The sequence below is a fragment of the Staurois parvus genome, unplaced genomic scaffold (assembly GCF_062004578.1).
Source record: "Staurois parvus isolate SC_StPar_1 unplaced genomic scaffold, SC_StPar_1.0 ptg003545l, whole genome shotgun sequence".
Taxonomy (NCBI): domain Eukaryota; kingdom Metazoa; phylum Chordata; class Amphibia; order Anura; family Ranidae; genus Staurois; species Staurois parvus.
The window spans coordinates 20,582-37,955 of record NW_028321341.1 but is presented as its reverse complement, the minus strand read 5'-3'; the positions used below and the strand labels follow the sequence as shown (position 1 = coordinate 37,955).

General features: G+C 46.7%; 1 protein-coding gene across 1 annotated transcript; it reads left to right on the top strand.

Annotated features, from left to right (window-relative positions):
* Positions 1-2,145: 2,145 nt before the first annotated feature.
* LOC149427715 (sulfotransferase 1B1-like) lies at positions 2,146-17,082 on the top strand. Its single transcript, XM_089667741.1, has 7 exons — positions 2,146-2,427; positions 2,901-3,025; positions 7,411-7,508; positions 11,612-11,738; positions 11,815-11,909; positions 13,188-13,368; positions 16,499-17,082. The coding sequence occupies exons 1-7, from the start codon at positions 2,273-2,275 to the stop codon at positions 16,603-16,605; spliced, it is 888 nt and encodes a 295-aa protein (XP_089523867.1). The 5' UTR covers positions 2,146-2,272; the 3' UTR covers positions 16,606-17,082.
* The last annotated feature ends 292 nt before the right edge of the window (positions 17,083-17,374 follow it).

The window sequence follows — 17,374 nt, the reverse complement described above, 5'->3', positions numbered from 1 at the left end:
TGTCCAAGTATACCACATCCACCGCCACCGCTCTGTCCAAGTATACCATGTCCACAGCCACCCCTCTGTCCACATATACCACATTCACCACCACCTCTCTGTCCAAGTTAGCACATCCACCACCACCCCTCTATCCATGTATACCACTTCTACTTCCACACCTCTGTCTAAGTATACCATGTCCACAGCCACCCCTCTGTCAAAGTATACCACGTCCACCGCCACCCCTCTGTCCAAGTATACCACGTCCACCGCCACCCCTCTGTCCAAGTATACCACGTCCACCGCCACCCCTCTGTCCAAGTATACCACGTCCACAGCTACCCCTCTGTCCAAGTATACCATGTCCATAGTCACTCCTCTGTCCAAGTATACCACGTCCACAGCCTCCCCTCTGTCCAAGTATACCACGTCCACAGCCTCCCCTCTGTCCAAGTATACCACGTCCACAGCTACCCCTCTGTCCAAGTATACCACGTCCACAGCCACCCCTCTGTCCAAGTATACCACGTCCACAGCTACCCCTCTGTCCAAGTATACCACGTCCACAGCCACCCTTCTGTCCAAGTATACCACGTCCACAGCCTCCCCTCTGTCCAAGTATACCACGTCCACAGCCACCCTTCTGTCCAAGTATACCACGTCCACAGCTACCCCTCTGTCCAAGTATACCACGTCCACCGCCACCCCTCTGTCCAAGTATACCACGTCCACAGCTACCCCTCTGTCCAAGTATACCATGTCCATAGTCACTCCTCTGTCCAAGTATACCACGTCCACAGCCTCCCCTCTGTCCAAGTATACCATGTTCACGCCACCCCTCTGTCCAAGGTTTTGCTCACTTCCCTCATAAAAAGAAATCAGATTTGTCTGACAACTTCTGTCTTTCATGAATCCATGCTGTCTGTTGCTTAAAATATTTTTTTCCAGCAAGAACTCCTCTATGTGTCTTGTATTAAACTCTCCAGTATCTTCACAACTATAGAAGTTACACTAACAGGTCTGTAATTATTTGGTAAAGATTTTGACCCCTTTTTAAATATTGGCCCCACATTGGCCTTGCGCCAATCCAGCGGTACTATGCCAGTCATTGAAGAGTCCCTAAAAATGAGAAACAATGGCTGTGAAATGACAGAGCTCAATTCTTTCAGGCCCCGTGGGTGTATGCCATCCGGTCCAGGGGCTTTATTCACCTTTTTTCTGCCTAAATATTTCTGGATCGTATCAATTGTGAGCCAATATGGATCCTCTGGAGCTGTGTCAGTACCACCCCCCATTATGGACAAGAGCCCCCCATGCTCCTTTGTATACACAGAGCTGAAGAAGGGATTTCATACATTGTCCTTCTGTTTGTCCCCAGTCACCCCCCCTAGATGGTTCTGTAAAGGGCCTACATGCTCGGACCGGACCTTTCTACCATTAATATATGTGATGAATTTTTGGGGTCGGTCCTGCTATCTTTTGCAATCTGTCGTTCCTTTTCAATTTTTGCGCCTTTATTTCCTTTTTGCATCTTCTGTTCTATTCTTTGTAATGTGTAAACGATGATCGCGTTCCTTCATTTTTATATTTAATAAAAGTTCTTTTCTTATTATCTATAGCTTTTTTTTTAACTTTGGCCGTAATTCAGATTCACTGAAATTCATTACAATTGTGATTTAGATATTCAGACACATCCGAATCTCGGAATAATAATTTCAGCTGAATTTCAATTTGTAACTAAATGAATCGCACGTGTCTAGTGGCCAGTTGTTACCTTCTCCAGGATTACCTAGACAGGCAATAGGTATGACTTTCATACGGGAACTTTTTGGGTAAGACCTTTCAAATCTCCATAAATGAAGACCAATCCTTTTCTAAATGCATTGAACACTTTTGTCTGAACGCTGAAGGTTGATGTTAAGAAACGACAAAACCACACAGGGAGTCACGAGAGCCCCTCAGACGGCAGAAGGATTAGGGTGGGCGGCCTCAAGGGAACAGAACGCTCTTTATGAAGAACAGACTGGCATGAGGAGAGACAAAGAGTTAAGAAGAGTGTGGGAAAGTGTTGTGTAAAGCAGGGAGGGACTAGGAGACTGCTGAACACTGGTAGGTGAGAGATAACGAAGGGGAAAAGTACGTCCTACTTGGCAGAAAATGATTTTGTTGGTGACTAATCATTTTAGGGTGGTTGAAAACGACAGAAGAGACGGGTCACATAAGAACATCAGATCTTTGAAGGACAACAAAGTATCTCAGCAACGTTCTTCATTCATCGCAGGCTGCCGAGATGACCTCAACATCAGAATGGCGTAGACAAGATTTGGTGAACGTCCGAGGAGTTCCCATGTTCTGTCCTTTTGCCCAAAATTTAGAAGAGATTACTGATCATTTCCAGGCCAGAGAAGATGATATTGTCATAGCCACCTACCCAAAATCAGGTACCTACAGGGGTGTATTTACCACAAGGCAAACAAGGTACTTGTCTAGGGTGGCAGTTTTCAGGGGGGCAGCACTTTCCCCCAGAAGAAGGGATGAAAGAAGGGACATGTGCGCCATGGGAACCAGGTGGGATCCGAGCGAGACTGCGGGCTGCTTGATGGTGTATGTAGATCCTGACTTTCGTTCCTGACGATGTCTGGAGCTGTGAAGATTAGTGTCTTTTTCTCTATCGCTGGGGGAGGGTAGTGGAAAGTTCTCCTGGTTGGGGGGCGAGGGTGTTGTTGGTCAATGTCAGGCCCTCAATGTCAGGAGGGGGAAGGGGGGTGGTGTTGGTTGATATCCGTGGGGGGGCAGACGATTTTTGTGTTGCCTAGGGCAGCACAAAACCTAAATACACCACTGGGTACCTATAGCCACTGGTGAAGGTACTCAACCCCATCCTCGTTCACCATTGGGATGCTTCTTCTCCTAGGTACAACCTGGATGAGTGAGATTGTGGATCTTGTCCTCAATGATGGAGACATCGAGAAGAGCCGAAGGGATGCCATTTTCCAAAAGGTTCCGATGCTGGAGTTCCGTGTCCCGGGGGAGGTACCACCAGGTCAGTCATTTGGGACTTTGTGGTACAGATTTGATACTACAGTGCTGAGAAACCAAACGCAATACACCTTTTTATTTTTGTAACATCATCGTTCTTCATAGACGCTTCTAGCCTTTTCACTTCCGGAGTCGTTTTTTGTCATTTCGACATGTTAAAAGGCACAATTTGGGCCCGAAGATTAATTAAAACCCACAAAACATTATTTTCTGGAAGAAAAAATAGTCCTAGTTTCAAATGTTTATGTAGAAGTGGAAAACCCAAATACTCCTGTGCTTAGGGATGGACTCAATCAGGGATGGACTGACCATTTAGGCTCTCGGGTACTTCCCAAGGGCCCGGGGTCAGTAGGGGGCCCCATGAGGTGCCCCGGGTACCTTTCATAGGCTTTCTTGGGTGTGGTTTGAGTGTGGGCGAAGAGACAGGGGCCCCATGAGTTGTCAATCCACCCCTGGACTCAACGTCATTAGGACCACATAATGAGATTATTGGGATATGCACGCTTTGCTGCCCTCAAAAGACCGGGGCAGGGGTGGACTGACAACTCATGGGGCCCCCGGGCAATAGGGGATCATGGGGCCCCTGTGTCCTTGCCCAAACTCAAAAAAGCCTATGAAAAAGGTACCAGGGGCATCTCATGGGGCCCCCTACTGACTCCGGGCCCTTGGGCAGTGCCCGAGTTGCCAAATGGTCTGTCCGCTCCTGGACCGGGGGAGTCCAAATATACTGAATATGTTTGTTTTTCTCTTTTCAAATGTTTATTTCACAAATATTTGCAGAAATGTTTCTGAAACGCATATTTTCTACAAAAAAAATACACTAAAGTTAATTTTAGGGGTCTATGTATAACACATTTGCTGTGCTTCCAGGTCAGTCATTTGCTCAGGCTCCATGAATCCTTGCAAACGGTGATAATGAGCCACATAAATATTAATTAAAAAAAAATTAAATTATGCGTGCAAAAACCCAAATTGTGATCTGCAAATGAATCTTCTAAATAAATCCAAAAAGTCACTAAAAATCATCCAGTGTCCAAAAATGATATTTCTTATGTAGTGAACAGGGGTGGACTGACAACTCATGGGGCCCCCGGGCAATAGGGGATCATGGGGACCCTGTGTCCTCACCCACACTAAATAAAGCCTATGAAAAAGGTACTAGGGGCATCTCATGGGGCCCCCTACTGACCCCGGGTCCTCGGGCAGTGCCCGAGTTTCCAAATGGTCAGTCCGCCCCAGGTAGTGAAGTGTCGACAGATATGCGTAGTCATACACCAATCCTTGCGTCCGTCTTCCTAATAGGATTTATCTCCTAGGATCACGCCGTCTAGTGGCAATAATGTAGTATGTTTTCATGAAATATCTCAATCAGGAAAATACTGCATTATTGGCACTAGATGGCGCTAATGAGCTTAAGAAAAAAAAAACTATGTTCATTTCTTCTTCCTGGAGTCAGTCCAAAGATCCCTGCTGCTGGTTTAATCTCCTTGATTGGCTACATTGCCTTGCAGGAACCTATGGAACCACCCATGCGTGTGTGAGACAGATCCATACCCGGGCTTAGGGAGACATACAGCAACAGACAGCTAGACAGCTCATGCATGGCACACATAGGACATGTAGTCTCAAGGAGGGGGATCAAGGGAAGTTTTATGCATGCTCCCAAACTGGAAGTTCGGGGAAGCAGCGCAGAGCAAGCAGAAGTCTGCACTACTAAGCACGTCTGTTTGTAAATCCTCTGCTCAGCTGGCCATATAGATCTGATCCCTAGAAAAAGTTTGAAGCTTTATTGTTGGAAAGTTCTGATTATTTTTGCTTACCTATACAGAAAAGATAATGAGCATTGTACCACTTGTACCCTGGATTTACCCACAAGCTTTGGAGGTGACCAGGGCAGGTCAGCTCATCCACAAGTAGCACATCTGCCCAGTCTAAGTCCAGGTAAGTAGGACAGCTTGAGTTGGCTTATCATGCAATTAGTTTTCATACAGCAGCCATTCACGTGGACTAGTGCTCCCCCTCCCCCCAGCCTCCCATAGTGTGCACCAACCTCCTGTATGGCCCCCAGAACCCCCGGGAGCCCTCAATGCCCTCCAACCTCCCACAGACCAACCAAGCACCCTGGGGTGCCTCCTAGCTTACTACAGAACCTCCAGCCCCCCATAGTGCCCCCAACCTCCAACAGTGTCCCCCAACCCCTGTAGGGCCCTCCATTCTCCAATAGTGCCCCTGCAAAACCACCAGCCTCCTGGAGAGACCTCATCCCTGCAGTTGCCTCCAGATCCCTCCAGAAACCTCATTCACTACAGGACCACCAAGTCTCCTGCCAGATCTCCTAACCTCCTAAGAACCCCCCATTTCCACACTGTGACACCCAGCCCCACCCAGAGACATTCCAACATTTCAATACACATTTAGGGATCCCTTACATTGTGTGAATATCAGAGCTATTTTCTCAGAGGACAGGTGCAGGAACCCCCCTTTCTGAGTCACCCATTGTAACTGCCCCCCTACCCACCTCCGAGACCTCTTCCTTGGTTACCCCCCCCCCCCCTACTCATCTCCAGGGGCGGACTGACCATTTGGAAACTAGGGCACCGCCCGAGGGCCCGGGGTCAGTAGGGGGCCCCATGAGATGCCCCTGGTACCTTTTTCATAGGCTTTTTTGAGTTTGGGCAAGGACACAGGGGCCCCATGATCCCCTATTGCCTGGGGGCCCCATGAGTTGTCAGTTGGCCCCTGCTCATCTCCCAGTACCACCCCTTCTAGAGAATACAGAACCAAGTATCACTTTGTGCTGCTAAGTAATTTGTATGGAATTTGTTAAATACGAATAAATTCCCTGCAGCCAGCAGCATTAGATCCCCTCCAGCAGCAATAGATCTCCATAGTAGCAAAGGACCCCCACAACAAAATACCACCCCAGCAACATTAGACCCCCAGCATTAACAACAGATCTCCCAGTAGCCAGCATCAATAGACCACCATAGATCACCACGCAAAATAGGTCCCCTCCCTTAACAATAGATCACCACGCAAAAATAGGTCCCCTCCCATAACAATAGATCACCACGCAAAAATAGGTCCCCTCCCATAACAATAGATCACCACGCAAAAATAGGTCCCCTCCCGTAACAATAGATCACCACGCAAAAATAAGTTTCCTCCCGTAACAATAGATCATCACACAAAAATAGGTCCCCTCCGGTAAAAATAGATTACCACACAAAAAATAGGTCCCCTCCCTTAACAATAGATCACCACGCAAAAATAGGTCCCCTCCCTTAACAATAGATCACCATGCAAAAATAGGGCCCTCCAGTAAGAATAGATCACCATGCAAAAATAAGGTCTCCTCCAGTAACAATAGATCACCATGCAAAAATAGGTCCCCTCCCATAACAATGGATCACCATGCAAAAATAGGTCCCCTCCGGTAACAAAAGATCACCACGCAAAAATAGGTCCCTTCCCGTAACAAAAGATCACCACGCAAAAATAGGTCCCTTCCCGTAACAATAGATCACCACGCAAAAATAGGTCCCCTCCTGTAAGAATAGATCACCATGCAAAAATAGGTCCCCTCCCATAACAAAAGATCACCACGCAAACATAGGTCCCCTCCGGTAACAATAGATCACCACACAAAAATAGGTCCCCTCCCATAACAATAGATCACCACGCAAAAATAGATCCCCTCCCTTAACAATAGATCACCACACAAAAATAGGTCCCTTACTGCAACAAAAGATCACCACGCAAAAATAGGTCCCCTCCGGTAACAATAGATCACCACGCAAAAATAGATCCCCTCCCATAACAATAGATCACCACGCAAAAATAGATCCCCTCCCATAACAATAGATCACCACGCAAAAATAGACCCCCTATTGTTACAATAGATCACCACGCAAAAATAGGTCCCCTCCCCTAACAATAGATCACCACACAAAAAATAGATCCCCTCCGGTAACAATAGATCACCATGCAAAAATAGATCCCCTATTGTTACAATGGATCACACAGCAGCCAGCATCAGAAGACCTTCCAGCACACCCCAGCAGCCTTTGCCATTACTTACATTCAGTGCTGGAGGTGCCGGAACTGCGCCCCCCCCTCGCACCCACTGAAATTAAAGCCCTGGTCAATATAAACTTTTTCTATTTGAACTCTTGGGGCGCGGAAGGTTTTGGAAGTATTTCCCAGGCCGTCGTCCTCCATAAACTTGAGAAGTTCAGCTGAAGAGCATTAGAAGGATGAGAACTCCTCCGAGCTCGATTCGGTTCAGTAAGAATTATCTTTTTAGGACATGTAATCCACATCCGACGCGTTTCACAAGATAGAAACTCCCCTCATCAGGGCCTCTTGAACTCTTCTGTCTTTTTCCAGGGAGTGAAATATTGGAATCGGTGGCCTCCCCGAGAGTGATCAAGACTCACCTACCTTTACCGCTCTTCCCACAATCATTGTTGGATGAGAACGTTCGGGTAAGGCTATGGTGGGTATGGTGGGCTGGGTCGGAGGTGTCTCGTATCTTTCCTTCCCAATCACAATTCAGACATTTTTATTATTTGGAGATTCGGATGTATCCGAATTCCCTAATTACAGTTGTAATGAACTTAAACGAATCTGAAATAAAAACAAAATCTTGTCTGAAATAACAAATGATCCAAATTCGAATCAAATTCGAAACTAAATCGGAAACAAATATGATTACCGAACGAACGACGTTTCCAATTTTTGGACAAAAAATCGTTCAGAATTCGACCCATATATGGCCTGCATAGGGGTGGGTTAGGCCCCTTGTCAGGTTTTTACTGTTTATACCAAGAAACCAAAAAAAAAATACAAATAAATGAAAAGCTTTGTTGCGCTGCAGGAAAAGTGTAAACATGCCGGCAAGGCCTGCCAAAAAAAAGTTAAGTAACGATCGGTCAACTATTCATAGTCTCGGGGTAATCATTTCTAGGGAACATCCAGGGGAATATTTCACATATTTGGTCTAAATGTTCCAGAACTGGAAACTGAATAGCAAAGCCCTGAAATGGTTGTAAACCTCAGACATGAAATATGAACAAAGCCTATCTCTCTATAGTGTGTACTTGTCTCAGTCCAGAGCACTGAGTGTCATTTCAGTCCGCTGCCTCCTTCCTCTGCTATCAGCATGAACCACTTCTGACAAGTTTTTCAGACACCAAGAGAAAAATGGTGACAGGGGAGGGACCTGTTTGATCCTGTCTTCTCTGATCCTTCCCTTCTTCTACTGTCCCCAATCCATATGCTGATAGGACAGAGCCTTGGGGGCAAGCTGCACATGCTCAGTTTGGTGTGCACTGCTAGAGTTTTTTTTTGGTTTTTGACAGCTTCGGCTCTGTTCTTGTGAGCTGTGCGGAAGGGGGGGGGGTGTCCCTTTCCTCCAATCAGCTATCAGCGCTCTCCTCACTGTTCTCTGCAGTGTGTAGTTTTAGCTCCCCACCCACTTTTTTCTGAACTCTCAGAGGAGCTTTATAAATTCAGCACTTTGAATGGATGTAGGAGGCAGGCGGCTGCCCATAAATGAGTACAGCTTGTGTAGGAGGATTTGTTTCATTCCTGAGGCCGGTCACTTTATTGGGTATATGGAAGGGTTTACAGTCACCTTAATCCTGAATCCCGTGAATTATGCTTTTCTAGTCAGTTTCCAGTTCCAGAATATTTAGATTTTGAAGGAATTACCAATGCCTAATATTCAAAACGTTCCCAACGGATGTCCAATATAAATGACCCCCCCCCCCCTCTCCCCCCCAGGCTGCAAATATTTTACAGATTTTTCCTTATCATTGTGTAAAAAGGCTGTGTGATCCTGTCTTCTCTGTTCCTTCCCTTCTTCTACTGTCCCCGATCCATCTGCTGATAGGACAGAGCCTTGGGGGCAAGGTGCACATGCTCAGTTTGGTGTGTATTGCTAGAGAGTTTTTTTTTTTTCTTGGAAGAGTGTGTGATCAGCACAGGGCCAATCAGTACTGATCAGACAGAGGGTCAAGGGTCCTGCAGCCTCATAGGACAATCAGGGGAGAATGAAAACTCCTCCTACGAGCTTCAACTAGTGGTGGGGGGAGCATGTTTAAGATTAGATAGTTTGAGACCAGATTTCTCTTTAAAATGTAACTAAACCCACAGCAGTAACATCAGTCTGTAGATGCAGTAATACTCAGTGTGGAACTGAGTTTAAGGGGTTAATCCTCTGCATTGTGTAAAAAGACTGTTTGATCCTGTCTTCTCTGATCCTGAGGGGGGTGCATGTGATCATCACAGGGCCAATCAGCACTATCCAGACAGAGGTTATGTAGCCTCATAGGACAGTCAGAGGAGAATGAAAACTCCTCCTACAAGATTAACCAGTGCTCTGCTGGACACTAAAAGAAGTCACTAGACTGCTCTATACTGCTGATGAGAAAAGGTATTTAGCAGTTATATTTACTAAAATAAATACATTTCCATGTTCTGTGTACTGTGTGAGACCAGATATAGTGAATGCAGGGTCCAGGGAGACCAGATATAGTGAATGCAGGGTCCGGAGAGACCAGATATAGTGAATGCGGGGTCCGGGGAGAGCGGATATAGTGAATGCAGGGTCCAGGGAGAGCAGATATAGTGAATGCGGGGTCCGGGGAGAGTGGATATAGTGAATGTGGGGTCCGGGGAGACCAGATATAGTGAATGTGGGGTCCGGGGAGACCAGATATAGTGAATGCAGGGTCCGGGGAGAGCGGATATAGTGAATGCAGGGTCCGGGGAGAGCGGATATAGTGAATGCAGGGTCTGGGGAGACCAGATATAGTGAATGCAGGGTCCGGGGAGAGCGGATATAGTGAATGCAGGGTCTGGGGAGACCAGATATAGTGAATGCAGGGTCCGGGGAGAGCGGATATAGTAAATGCGGGGTCCGGGGAGATCGGATATAGTGAATGCAGGGTCCAGGGAGAGCGGATATAGTGAATGCGGGGTCCGGGGAGAGCGGATATAGTGAATGCAGGGTCCGGGGAGACCAGATATAGTGAATGCGGGGTCCGGGGAGACCAGATATAGTGAATGCGGGGTCCGGGGAGAGCGGATATAGTAAATGCGGGGTCCGGGGAGATCGGATATAGTGAATGCAGGGTCCAGGGAGAGCGGATATAGTGAATGCGGGGTCCGGGGAGAGCGGATATAGTGAATGCGGGGTCCGGGGAGAGTGGATATAGTGAATGCAGCCACCTACGGGGCTTAGTCATAGCCTAGTATTTAAGGTGAAATGTGTCAGGGGGGGGGTCTATGATGGAGAGCTGCCTGTCCCACATTGACACTATACTCCAGTCGGACCGGGAATATGACTTTCTTCAAAAATTATGATAACCAATCCTATATAAAATACGCAGATAAAAGAAAGTCATGGATTATCTTTGTACATACGTTGGATATTTCCATAATATACCAACTCCTGTCATTTAAATCACCCCACTTAAAATCGTGCAGCTAGCATATCGTATATAGGTGTCAGAGATGTCGTATTTTGCACAGTTCCCATGCCGGTTCCGTAACCAAGATCTTTGGTGTGGTTCAGAAATGATGGAGGTTTTTTATTGCTGTGTCCCCAATGGGGAGTTTCACCCTGTCTGTCCTGGTGTCACCAAGACAGGAAGTGATGGAAAATCCAAAATATGACTATTGTCACCAGTAAAAAAAGAAACTCTTTCAAGGGGGACAATGACAAGGGTCTAAGGGGGCTTTTTTAAGAGTTTCCTCACTTTCTGTTGCAATTCTGGGACAGAACATAAAGATAAATCTCCCATTTAAGACACAGATAGGAAAAAAAAAAGCAAGAGGGGTTTTTATGCCTAAATTTACATATTCAAGAGGTATCTATTCATTCAAAGGAAGGAAACCTCATTCTTCAAGCTCTCTGGTTCTGCCAAGGTGGCCCACATACAACAAGGTTCCCGTTGGTCGGTACCCAGAATAGGATTTAGCATGAAAATACAACAAGGGCATCGAACCAAATGGTGAAAGAGTCCAAGTCACTTTAATGATTCGTAATACAATCACATAGAACCTCCAACGCGTTTCGGAAGCCATCCCTTTCCTACATAATCAGTATTTGACAAGGGTCTAAGAGGGCTTTTTTTGTAAGAGTTTCCTCACTTTCTGTTGCAATTCTGGGACAGGACATAAAGAAAAATCTCCCAAGTGAGACACTTAGAAAAAAAAAGCAAAAGGGGTTTTTATGCCTAAATTGACCTATTCAAGAGGTATCTATTCGATTAAAGGAAGGAAACCTCATTCTTCAAGCTCACTGGTTCTGCAAAGGTGGCCACATACAAGGTTCCCATTGGTGGGTACCCAGAATAGGATTAAAGCATCAGAATACAACAAGGGCATCGAACCAAATAGTGAAAGAGTCCAAGTCACTTTAACGATTTGTAATATGTTCACACAGAACCTCCAACGCGTTTCGGACTCCATCCCTTTCCTACATAATCGTTTTTGGCTATACCTAATCTTTACTTGAACTTCACTGTCCTTTCGTTCTCTTTGGCTGGAAGTTTTGACCGACCTTTTCTGTTATCATTAGATAATCTACGTAGCGAGGAACCCTAAAGACGTGGTCGTGTCCTACTTTCATTTCGATAAGATGAACCAGCTGCATCCAGACCCGGGATCCTGGGAGGAGTACCTAGAGAGGTTCATCCAAGGAAACGGTGAGGGGCAACCACAAGGCTTTATCAGTCGCCGATTTTATTGACCATCCACTAAGGAACATCTTGTCTGTTGTAGTCGGTTTCGGCCCCTGGGGAGCTCATGTAAGGGACTGGTGGAACCTGAAGGAGCAGAAGAACATTCTGTACGTATTCTACGAGGACATGTTAGAAGTAAGTCTTCCCTTCCAGCTGAGGGAGAAACATTTGAGTGCAAAGTAACATAGGTCATAGGAACAAGTTCATATTTCAGAAGTCATTTTCAATCTTTTATAAATCTGCAGCTTTCATTAACCTGCTGTCTGTGCAGAGCCCTGTGTTGTTAGTAGACACAGCGCCCTGTACTGTGATTCGTTAAGCCGATCAACAGGTCCCAACCATAAACCATTGGCTGGGACCTGCTAACTGACTGCTGCTGTACCGAATGATAGCACAGACCAAGCGGGGAGAGTGTCCTCTACCCAGAAATGCTGGATCACGCACATGTATGTGATCCAGCACAGAGGGGCCACCCGCCCACAGTAAATGTACTGCAGATGGTCTTTAAATAGTTAAATTGTGCTCCTGCACTGTCACCCTGTCACGATGATGGAGACTACACCTAGTATACTCACCAATATTTCAGTCCTTGGTTCCTGGAACATAGTTATAGTAACTCCGCCAACCGTCTGCCCCAGCCCCACCCAACCCTGGGCAGCCCCACCCAACCCAACCCAACCCAGGGTTGCCCCACCCAACCTCTGGCAGCGCCACCCAACCCAGGGTAGCCCCACCCAACCCAACCCAACCCCATGTAGCCTCACCCAACCCAACCCAGGGTAGCCCCACCCAACTTCTGGCAGCCCAACCCAACCCAGGGTAGCCCCACCCAACCTCAGGCAGCACCTTCCCAACCCAACCCAACCCCATGTAGCCTCACCCAACCCAACCCAGGGTAGCCCCACCCAACCCAACACAGGGTAGCCCCACCCGGGTCCCAACAGGGTCTCACCCAACTCCTGCCAAATTACTAAAGTGCTCAGTCCTATCCACTCCTCTAATTTTGCAGGGACCACCCATTCATGGCCCCCGATCACCAAAATGAATGCCTTTATGAGTTACTGTGCATGCAGAACGGGTGACACTAGGACATCACCCGGGACACAGCATCATCGGGGCTGAAGTCCAAGATCTGGGACAGTTGGCATCTATAAAGTAGCTCTTCCAACATCTCCTATGCTGTCATTATTAATAAGCCAGTCCAGAGGTGCAGCTGTTGCTGGAAAAAATGCATTCCGACAGGAAGTGGCTGGAAGAGGCTGAAGGAGATCGGCAAAACTCAAATGGGAAAGGATGAAAAAGTAGAACACAGTGTTGTATTTAAAAAAAAAAATGTTTACGATACCCAATGCTTTAGTAATCAGTCATCCAGTTCAGGTTTACATTTCATTTAACACTTCTTCTTTTCACTAGGATCCAAGTCGTGAGATCCAAAAAGTTGTCAAGTTTTTAGGGAAAGACTTCTCCGAAGAGGTTGTGGACAGGATTTGTCAACATACATCTTTCAAGGCAATGAAAAAGAATCCCCTCACTAACTACACAGCCATCTCCTCCACCATCATGGACCATTCCATCTCCCCGTTCATGAGGAAAGGTACAATACCACCACCTGTCTGCTGAAAGAGGAACTACTGCATACATACTGTATATACTACATACTATATATAGTATACTGTATACATATATATATATATTCAATACACTGTATATACAAATATATATATATAATTTTTTTTCATACATATATACACTGCTCAAAAAAAAATTAAAGGAACACTTTGAAAACACATCAGATCTCAATGAGGAGAAATCTCCTGCTGGATCTCTATACTGATATGGACTGGTTAATGTGTTCGGAATGTAAGGACGCCCCATCGTTTGATGGAAATGAAATTAATTTCCAGAGGAATGAATTCAAAGACACCCCCAAAATCAAAGTGAAGAAATGATGCAGCAACCGAGTCCATTTTGCTGAAATGTCATTGCAGCAACTCAGAATGGTCCTCAGTAGTTTGTATGGCCCTCACGTGCTTGTATGAGCTCCTGGACAGTCTGAGATGCAACCTGGCGGCGTCGGATGGACCGAAACATGACATCCCAGAGGTGTTCTATTGGATTTAGGTCAGGTGAGCATGGGGGCCATTCAATGGTATCAATTCCTTCATCCTCCAGGAACTGTCTGCACACTCTCCCCACATGAGGCCGGGCATTGTCATGCACCAGGAGGAACCCAGGACCCACTGCACCAGCGTAGGGTCTGACAATGGGTCCAAGGATTTCATCCCGATACCTAATGGCAGTCAGGGTGCCATTGTCTAGCCTGTAGAGGTCTGTGTCCCTCCATGGATATTCCTCCCCAGACCATCACTGACCCACCACCAAGACGGTCATGCTGAACCATGTTACAGGCAGCAGAACGTTCTCCATGGCTTCTCCAGACCCTTTCACGCCTGTCACATGTGCTCAGGGTGAACCTGCTCTCATCTGTGAGAAGCTCAGGGCGCCAGTAGTGGACCTGCCAATTCTGGGGTTCAATGGCAAATGCCAAGGGTCAGTGGTGACACCAAGGACTCCAGTGATCGGCCGACCATGGCCAGAAGTGACATCAGCATCAGAAGTGACTGGGAATGATGCAAGGTGAGGGCGGAAATGTTCCCAAGAAAAGTGCCATAGTAAGGGCACCAATGGACAGGGTGAAAGGTGCCAATGCCTGGTGTGACGGAAAAAACCAAGGGAATCTTACCAAGGAACTGGAACAAGGGTCAGTGGTGATACCAGGGACTCCAGTGATCGGTCGGCCATGGCCAGAAGTGACATCAGCATCAGAAGTGACTGGGAATGATGCAAGGTGAGGGCGGAAATGTTCCCAAGGAAAGTGCCATAGTAAGGGCACCAATGGACAGGATGGAAGGTGCCAATGCCTGGTGTGATGGAAAAAACCAAGGGAATCTTACCAATGAGCTGGAACAAGGGTCAGTGGTGACACCAGGGACACCAGTGATCGGCTGGCCATGGCCAGAAGTGACATCAGCATCAGAAGTGACTGGGAATGATGCAAGGTGAGGGCGGAAATGTTCCCAAGAAAAGTGCCATAGTAAGGGCACCAATGGACAGGGTGGAAGGAGCCAATGCTTGGTGTGATGGAAAAAATCAAGGGAATCTTACCAATGAGCTGGAACAAGGGTCAGTGGTGACACCAGGGACTCCAGTGATCGGCCGGCCATGGCCAGAAGTGACATCTGCATCAGAAGTGACTGGGAATGATGCAAGGTGAGGGCGGAAATGTTCCCAAGAAAAGTGCCATAGTAAGGGCACCAATGGACAGGGTGGAAGGTGCCAATGCCTGGTGTGATAGAAAAAAACAAAGGAAAGATGGAAAAAACCAAGGGAGTCTTACCAAGGAACTGGAACAAGGGTCAGTGGTGATACCATGGCTGGACTCCGGTGATCGGCCGGCCATGGCCAGAAGTGACATCAGCATCAGAAGTGACTGGGAATGTTCCCAAGGAAAGTGCCATAGTAAGGGCACCAATGGACAGGGTGGAAGGTGCCAATGCCTGGTGTGATGGAAAAAACCAAAGGAAAGATGGAAAAAACCAAGGGAATCTTACCAAGGAACTGGAACAAGGGTCAGTGGTGATACCATGGCTGGACTCCGGTGATCGGCCGGCCATGGCCAGAAGTGACATCAGCATCAGAAGTGACTGGGAATGAATGCAAGGTGAGGGCAAAATGTTCCCAAGGAAGGTGCCATAGTATGGGCACCAATGACCATGGATTGCCACCCCGTGCAACACTGAGGATGCTCTGAGGTTGGTGATGAAAACTAGGTCAAAACTGGTGGTCCGTGATGGGCATGGGAAGCATCAACAGCAACTGGATGCAGCTGGTACAGTCTGGTGACTACATGTTTTGGGGCGGGCCCCTTTGTCAGACCACAACCAGCTTGCATTGGATTTTCTGGCTGAAGGTTTTTCTCTACACGAATTACAGGACCAAAAGAAATTGGGAAATCCCCACCAGAGACATATCAGCATTAAATATGGATTCTGGTAATGTAGGAAAGGGCTGGTACCTCTACCAGTTTATTTCTGTTACAGTAACTATGTCAGGAAAAAGTCCCTATGGGGAAATACAGCGAGAAAATATTAAATGAGAAGAGCTGAGAAGGAAGATATAAGATAAGGCATTCCACCTGTTCACAATGCGAAGGAGCAGTGCTGGAATGTCCTCAAAGCAAACTAGGCGGATGTCAAGGAGGCCCCACTACAACCTCCATGCTGCTGCAATAGTCCAGGGGGGTAATACAATCGGTGAAAGCAGTGTACCCTGATTGTCACTTCACAAGGGAGGGCGTACTTGTAGGCAGTTGGTGCCCAATGGGGTCATGTCAGTAAAGCCAATGCAAATGGAGCCGCTTCTCTGTGTCTCTTGCTTAATTAATATAAATTACCCCCTTGCCCTCCAGAGGATGCCCCCCCTTCCTGACCAGGCCACGTTTTGCAACACGGTGCTGCGTTACTTTAACTGACAATTGCGCAGTCATGCAACGCTGCACCCGAATGAAATTTATGTCCTTTTTTTCCCACAAATAGGAATGTTTTTTTCTCAACAAAAGTGAAGTTACTCTTTAAATTCCAAACTTTTTGTATCCAAAATCTAAAAATCATATCTAGAATCTTTCTGTGACACCAGCTTTCCGTGTCCCTGATTTCCCTCTCTAGGAATCTGTGGTGATTGGAAGAACCATTTCACAGTGGCCCAGAGTGAGAGGCTGGATGAGTATTACCGGAGGGAGATTTCCGGAACAGAACTGACCTTCCGCTTCTAGAATCGACAGTTCGTGTACCTCCTGAATACAGGCAACTGTGACACCAATCAGTGACACGAGGATGCGACAAAATCTGCACCGTGACCCTGTTGGCGCTTATATTTCCAGACTTTCAAAGATGTCCAGGAGAGAAAAATGTGGACACCAAAGAAGCTGATGGTCAATGGATGTCAGGGACGTAGATAAGGGGGGGGGGTCAGGGGGGTTCAAAGCCCCCCCCCAGAGCAACCTGCCAAGATGTCCAGTCACTGTCTTTGCTGCTGTGCCGCTCATGGATGTATATTAAGATGTATATGATCACACCCGTAGCGTTCTATTAAAAGTTTATAATATATACAAAACAAGAAAAATGGCAAAGCAACAAATCAATAATCAATATATTGGGAAATTCTAAAAACATCACCAATGACAGTCATTGTAACCAAATTCAGATTTCTTCTATGGTAGCTTCCTCAATGAAGAATAATGTGTAACCGATGGCTATGTCTCTTGTACAGCTCAGAGGAAATGGGGGACATTATGGCCAGTGAGTACAAAATAAATATGAGGGACAGTTTGGGGGGAAAAGAAGGATTCGAGCCAAAGGAGTAGACTGTCCCCCAAAACTGGAGACAATCGGGAGCTTTGTATAATTGTACACCTAATATTTAGAGGTGATATTACCAAAAGCCATGATACATAATGACAAGCCATGAAGGGCTTTGGAATGTTAAAGAGAACCAGTCATTATAGGTCCTGTAAAAACAATGTTGAATGATCATTTGTTTGG

Bases quoted from the DNA above. Each gene is read 5' to 3' on its own strand.
- LOC149427715 (XM_089667741.1), top strand. From the start codon at position 2,273: ATGACCTCAACATCAGAATGGCGTAGACAAGATTTGGTGAACGTCCGA. The intron at 11,910-13,187 runs GTAAGTCTTCCC...TCTTTTCACTAG, and splicing joins TCTACGAGGACATGTTAGAA to GATCCAAGTCGTGAGATCCA. The intron at 13,369-16,498 runs GTACAATACCAC...TTCCCTCTCTAG, and splicing joins CTCCCCGTTCATGAGGAAAG to GAATCTGTGGTGATTGGAAG.